General features: G+C 33.5%; 1 protein-coding gene across 1 annotated transcript; it reads left to right on the top strand.

Moving 5' to 3' along the window:
* The first annotated feature begins 6,315 nt into the window (after window positions 1-6,315).
* Window positions 6,316-6,807, top strand: LOC124885900. Its single transcript, XM_047394162.1, has one exon. The coding sequence runs from the start codon at window positions 6,316-6,318 to the stop codon at window positions 6,805-6,807; it is 492 nt and encodes a 163-aa protein (XP_047250118.1).
* The last annotated feature ends 321 nt before the right edge of the window (window positions 6,808-7,128 follow it).

Below are 7,128 nucleotides of genomic sequence, written 5' to 3'. Positions count from 1 at the left end.
TTCTTGAAGTAAAAGATTTTGGACCTCTATAAATTAAGTATTCTTCCTTTCTACAACAATACAATGGTATCTACAATGAATATATGGAGCAAAAAAATATTTATTTTTGGTCTTAGATTAGTTGTTCTTTATTGTTTGATTTGAAATTCGTTTACGTCATGAAATATATTTTTGTAATATTTGATTTGCTTTGTAGGTGCATTAGTTTTTGTAGGTATCTTGAAGATGGATGATGAAAAAAATCAAAATATCAATGAATTTCTTTGTAATATAATTTTTCGGCAATGGGCGAAGCAACATTGTTGCATCAATTTATTGTTCAGTTTTAATAAACTTACGTATAATGATCTTGTGTACAAGGTGATTAATATTGCATATGTTTCACAAGTTTTGTTCTGATATTATGGTTCAGGTTAAGTTTCAAACAGACAAAAAGTAGTAGTGAAAAGATTATAGCAAATTTACGCAAAGGTGATAGAGAATTCAATTCTTGAATGGGATCTATGATAAGTTGAAGAGAAAGCATTGCCCCATTTGGTATGACTATGAGGGTGGTTGAAGCGGCTGGAATGATTCTCTTACAAAAAATTTGTTCTTCATCCTTTGAGGATTCTCTGACATAAACTTTGTTGTTCATTCTTTGACTTCCTGCTAAAAATGTGGTAGCATTTCGCCTACTTAATGTGCATTTTAATGTTGTCATCAGAGCATATATGAATTACTCCATATGTCATATTGGGAAGGTTTTTTTAAATTTTTTTTTTATAGTTCTATAGCCTTGGTAGTTTTTCTTAATTCAGTTGAAATTGGTTTAATGCTTTTATATGATTTTGTATTAATATATTAATTTTTTATTAAAGTGTTTTTCGCTTTTTAATAAAATCAACAAAGTTGTTTATTAATCAAAGTATTACTTTTACAATATCTAAGTGATTTTATACAATTAAACTCATTAAAATGAGGTACACGCTCCTAATCTAGTATGTGTGTGTGTGTGTGTGTGAGCCTAGAATTCAATTCAATATGTCCATAATTCATGATTATCAACTCCAATTAGGCATCATCAAAATAGATATGCATGCAAGATATCATTAATATCATAGCAACCCCTAGCTCGGATATTTCATCAAGATAAAAGAAATCAATGCTCAATTAAGGCCTAAATTAACAAAACAAGCCCCAACATAGGCATCATCTCTAGAATAAAGGCATTTAGATGCACAGATAAGGCTAATGATGCCAAACATAGCCCTCGCACGGGCAACACATAATATCAGCTGTCATAAATCAACCACAATAGAATATAAGTCCACACATAGACACACAACAGTAAAACTAATTTCGAAATATAAATCACATATATAGTTTTTTTTTTCAACCCATAACATGCTTTACATATTCATTAACTATCCAACTCAATCTGAAAGAAGTTAAGTCATAACCTACCTCGAAACAACGAAATCACGGTCTAAAATGCTTCAACACTGAGTCTTTTCCTCATGAACTGCTTCAAAACCAACTACAACATTCAAATCAAACATCTACGTGTTACAAGAGAGTTAACAATACTCTTATTGTCCATATTCGAAACGAGGCCAAAACAGATTTGAAAAATGAGTACAAAAATGAAAATAGTAAAATCGAATTGTTATTTTTAAAATACATTTTTCAGGGTTATAGAAGTCTGTAGGAGAAATCCACATGAAAATGAGTTAAAATTGAGGTCCAAACTTAAGAACGGTTCTTATTAAACTTTACCGATAAAACTTTAATTTTTCACTATGAAATCATGATTTAAAGGTATTTTTGGAGATAAAATCATTGAAAAATAGTGGGATTATAAGCGCAGAAGCTACCCACATGAAAATCAACATTAAAACCCTAAAAAATCGCCTTTCCCGAAGCTTGGAGGTCTAAAAATAAAATAAAATCATGAAAATGAAGTATTTTTACTGTTCAGTGAACAATACCTCGCGAACTCGGTCAAACCTTTGTAGCGTGATAGTAATACATATCAAACCATTAAATTGATCTTCGCATTCGTAATCAAGGCTTCACGTTCGCGACAACCTCATTGCGTTAAGAAGAATCCCATTTCCCTTCGCGATCGCGATGAAGGGTGAATTCCTTCTCCGTATTCGCAGCTAGGGACCAGCGTTCACGAAGAAGGATCCATGCACCAGATATCAGTTGTGCACTAACTAATTTTGATGGTTTCGAATGTTCCAAACGAACCTTTGGAATTCATTCGGGACCTAGCAGAAGTAAGCCATATATGCTATTAAATTAATTTCTACGTTTTGAACTCAATGACGTCAATTTTTTTTTAAAAAAATCGTTATCAATAATTTAATCCCCGATACTCTATTTGACTATTTTCAAATAAAGGATCAAAATGAGATATAAATGTCCGAAACTGAACCAATCCCGCTACTAACTCAAATTATCCATTTTGGATCTGTTGCGTAGTCCGTTTGCCATCTGACACTCAGAACAACAAATGCTACTAAGTCAACTATATGGCTTCTCAAGCCTTTAAAAATCACAAACTTGCACAACTTATTTCCAATCACTGGGTCGTGTCCATTTCGAAAAATCAATTTGGTTTTATGCCTGGTCGCTCGACGACAGAGGCAATCTACCTAGTAAGAAGATTGATGGAGCAGTATAGGAAAAGGAGGAGAAATTTACACATGGTGTTCATTGACCTGGAGAAGGCTTATGACAAAGTCCCGAGGGAGGTTCTTTGGAGATGCTTGGATGTGAGAGGGGTTCCGACGGCGTACATCAAATCTATTAAGGACATGTACGATGGAGGAAAGACTCGGGTGAGGACGGCGGGAGGATACTCAGAATATTTTTCGGTAGAGACAGGGTTGCATCAGGGATCAACTCTTAGCCCATTTTTGTTTGCGCTTATGATGGACGTGTTGACGCTGAGTATTTAAGATAAGGTGTCATGGTGTATGCTATTTTCAGATGATATAGTGCTAATTGATAAGACGCGGGGGGAGGGGGTGGATGAAAAATTGGAGGTTTGGAGACAAACTCTCGAGTCAAAGGGGTTCAGGTTGAGTTGGTCCAAGATGGAGTACATGGAATGCAAGTTTAGTGACTTGGAGCAAGAGGAGGGAGTGGTGGTGAGGTTGGATTCCCAGAATGTTTGTAAGAGAGACAGTTTTAAGTATCTTGGGTCCATGATTCAGGGGAATGGCGAGATTGATGAGGATGTCTCTAAACGTATTGGAGCAGGTTGGATGAAGTAAATACTTACCTCGGGAGTGTTATGTAATAAGAAGGTACCCTTAAAGATTAAAGGCAAGTTCTACAGAGTGGCAGTTCGTCCGGTCATGCTGTATGGTACGGAGTGTTGGCCAGTGAAGGTCTCCCACATTTAAAAATTAAAGGTAGCGAAAATGAGAATGTTGTGTTGGATGTGTGGACTTACTAGAGGGGATAGATTTAGGAATGAGATTATTCGGGATAAGGTGGGAGTGGCTTCAATGGAGAAAAAGATGTGGGAAGGAAGACTGAGATGGTTTGGACATGTGATGAGAAGGGGTACGGATGCCCCAGTCCATAGGTGTGAGAGACTAGCTTTGGATGGTTTCAGGAGAGGACGAGGTAGGCCGAAGAAATACTGGAGAGAAGTGATTAGACATGACATGGGCTACTTCAGCTTACTGAGGACATGACTCTAGATAGGAAGGTGTGGAGATCGCGGATAAGTGTAGAAGATTAGTGCATGTGTGGGTGGTAATGAGTAGTTTGGGGGCTCTGGTGTAGTCGGGTTAGTAATCTTAGGACTGTGTTCTTTGGTGGGAACCGCTAGTGTTGGCGACTACGGGTGATGGTTGCTTCTTATTTCTTATCTCCTATTTTTATTAGTATTGCTCTTATTTTTGTGTCTCCCTTAGCATCTATTTTTATTATTTTTCATTTCTTACTTCGGTTATGCCACACATTCTGTTTCATGTAGTACTATGACCTTTATTTACTATTCTTTATCTTGAGCCGGTGGTCTATTAAAAATAGTCTCTCTACTTCTTCGGAGGTAGCGGTATAGACTGCGTACATTTTACCCTCCCCAGACCTCACTAGGTGGGAATACAATGGGTTTATTGTTATTGTTGTTGTTATTTCCAATCACATCGAAAATCGTGACAATCATCCCAAACATCAAAATCAACATGTAGCAACTAAAGAAATGCATAAAATGTTAAAACACATAGAAATGAAAGATTCACAAATTCAGGTCATTATAGCAATCTTGTGAGTGGCGTGAAAAAATAAACGATAAGTAAATGGACAGAATAAAGTAGTCTATTAATGTAGTTTCATTATCATTTAATATCCTTATAGATCATTATTAGGTTATTTATATGAAGGCTCTAAATTAAAGTTATAATTATCATAATATAAATTTGAAATCATTGACTTTTGCTTTAAATAATTCTATAAAATCAAAAAAAAAATGTATTTTGAAAAAATATTGCCACTAAAATTATGAGTGAAATTAAAATTCAATAAATATCAAAATAAATTTATTTTTAGCTCTAACTAAGAAATTACATCCTCACAAATTTTATAAAAATATCAGTAGCTTTTCTATTACAATCTTCATTTAAGTGTAATTATTAAATATTTTAAATCATGTCATTATATAAAACATCGAATTACTTGTATCTTTTGATATATCCTAATTCTCTGGTAATATTTCTTCCTCAAAAGTAATATTTTTATTTAAAAGTATCCAATGATGTGATTAACAACTTTAATATTTATGAAAACTTATCAATAAGACTTGTATAACATACCATTACATTATACTAATTGTAAAGTAAAAATTATAAAACATAAACTATATTTTTAACTTAAAATTATTGTTTTATAGTTTGAGTTTGGAATCAGGCTTAGCACGGGCATTGTAAAACTAGTAACAATATATAAGAGAGAATCTTGAATTTTGGTAATACTCACAAACTTTTTGGTGCAATTAGACAGCCACACATGTCTATTATTTTTTTCATATATATTGTTACGTTTGTCCTTATTTATTATTTTATGACATTTTTATTTGGACCTTTGTAATTGAACTATATATAATGGTAACATTTATAAATCTCTTCTTGTTCCTTACTAGATTACTTATTTTTCTTACTTATTTCTTATATTAAAATTAATTATTTTTTAACAACAACAACAACATACCCAGTATATTCTCATCAAGTGGAGTCTAGGAAGAGTAAGTGTACGCAATCCATACCACTATCAGAGGTGAGATGGAGAGGCTGTTATATTTCTTATTTATTTTACCAAATCACTTTTCTAGATTATTCTTATTATTATTATTAAGTTACTACCTAAAGAATTAATAGTCAAATTTAAATCTTCAAAAACATAATTAATAAGGATAATTTTGTATGTTTAATAAGGATAATTTTATATGTTTTACTTCTAAGATATTAAACTCTTAAGGTGATTGTCAAGTCAAAGAAACAAGTAAAAAAGGAATTCAGAGAGTATCTCTTTCTCTCTCACCTAGTTGTTTGACCCCTGTACTAAAAATAAAATTTTCTTTTTATTTATTATTTTAACACATCTAAAGAGGTTTATTATTTTCTTCCAATATTACTCTTGTCATTAAGTAACAATATAACAACATAATTATCAATCATATACTTTCAAAACATAATTATTGGGAAAAATAAAACAAAATTCTAATAAATAACTTTTTAATGGGAGTACCAAATCAACAAATGTATAATAAAAATGAAAAGGCTAAAGTGTGTTATTTGTTATCTTACATTTTAGTGAAATTTCTTCAACCTTGAAGTTACAGTCTCGTTTGTAATCTGAGCATTTATTATTTCTTACTAATAATACATATTCTCTTTTTGGTATATTTTTTATGAAAATGTTATTTAGAAATATTTTTCAGAAAAATTACTGTGTTTTCTTATTTATTTTCTTATATTTGATATGTAAGTAAAAATATTATTAAAAAAACTATTTGCATAAAAATTAGATAAGTAATATGAGTGGTGGGGATATGTGGTGGCGAGGAAAGAAACTACTGTGCAGATGAAGACAAAGTGTATTAAAAGGTGAAGGGTTAAATGAATGTGAAATTCCCCTTGTAGAATATGAGTTTCCTACCTCCATGAAGTCATTTTTCAAGTCTTAAAATTTTTTTTCCTAGAATACAAATATTTCGAGAATTAGTTCGATTTCATGTCAGGTCGCTCGACTACTAAGGCCATTTACTTCGTTAGGAGATTAGTAGAGCAGTTTAGGGAGAGAAAAGACTTGCACATGGCATTTATCGATCTTGAGAAAGAGTATGACAAAGTTCTCAAGGAGATTTTGTGGAAGTGCTTGAAAGCTAGAGGGGTGCCCGTGGCTTACGCTAGATCGATCCAGAACATGTACGATGATGAAAAGACTCGTGTGAGAACGACAAGAGAGGATTCAAAGCACTTTTCAATTTTGACAGAGTTGCACCAGGGATTGACTCTTAACATATTTTTATTTCCCTTGGTGATAGATGCTTTGACGCGACATATCCAAGGGGAGGTGCCTTGGTGTATGTTATTTGCTGCTGATATTATACGGATTGATGAAACTCTGGGTGGAATTAATGATAAGTTGGAGCTTTGGAGACAAACCCTTAAATTTAAAGAATTTAGGTTGAGCAGGACTAAGACGGAATACTTTGAATGTAAGTTTAGTGATTTGTCGCACGAGGCAAGCGTGGTAGTGAAACTTGATTCCCAGGTTATCCAGAAGAGGAAGTGTCTCAAGTAACTTGGGTCTATGATTCAAGAGAATGGGGAGATTGATGAGGATGTCACGCACCTCATTGGTGCAGCGTGGTCGAAATGGAGGCTCGCTTCAGGAGTTTTGTGTGATAAGAAGGTGCCTTCAAAACTTAAAGATAAATTCTACAAAGTGGTAGTTCAACCGGCTATGTCATATGGAGCGGAGTGTTGACCAGTTAAGAACTCCCACATATAGAAGTTAAAGGTGGCGGAGAAGAGAATGTAGCGATAGATGTGTGGACATACCGGAAGGGATAGGGTTGAAAATGAGATTATTTGGGAGAAGATGGAAGTGGCCTTGGTGCAG

The sequence above is a fragment of the Capsicum annuum genome, chromosome 7, assembly GCF_002878395.1.
Source record: "Capsicum annuum cultivar UCD-10X-F1 chromosome 7, UCD10Xv1.1, whole genome shotgun sequence".
Classification (NCBI taxonomy): domain Eukaryota; kingdom Viridiplantae; phylum Streptophyta; class Magnoliopsida; order Solanales; family Solanaceae; genus Capsicum; species Capsicum annuum.
Note: the sequence above shows the minus strand (reverse complement) of the source record. Positions and strands in the feature narration are given on the sequence as shown.

Coding starts and splice junctions, on each gene's coding strand:
- LOC124885900 (XM_047394162.1), top strand. CDS start 6,316: ATGGCATTTATCGATCTTGAGAAAGAGTATGACAAAGTTCTCAAGGAG.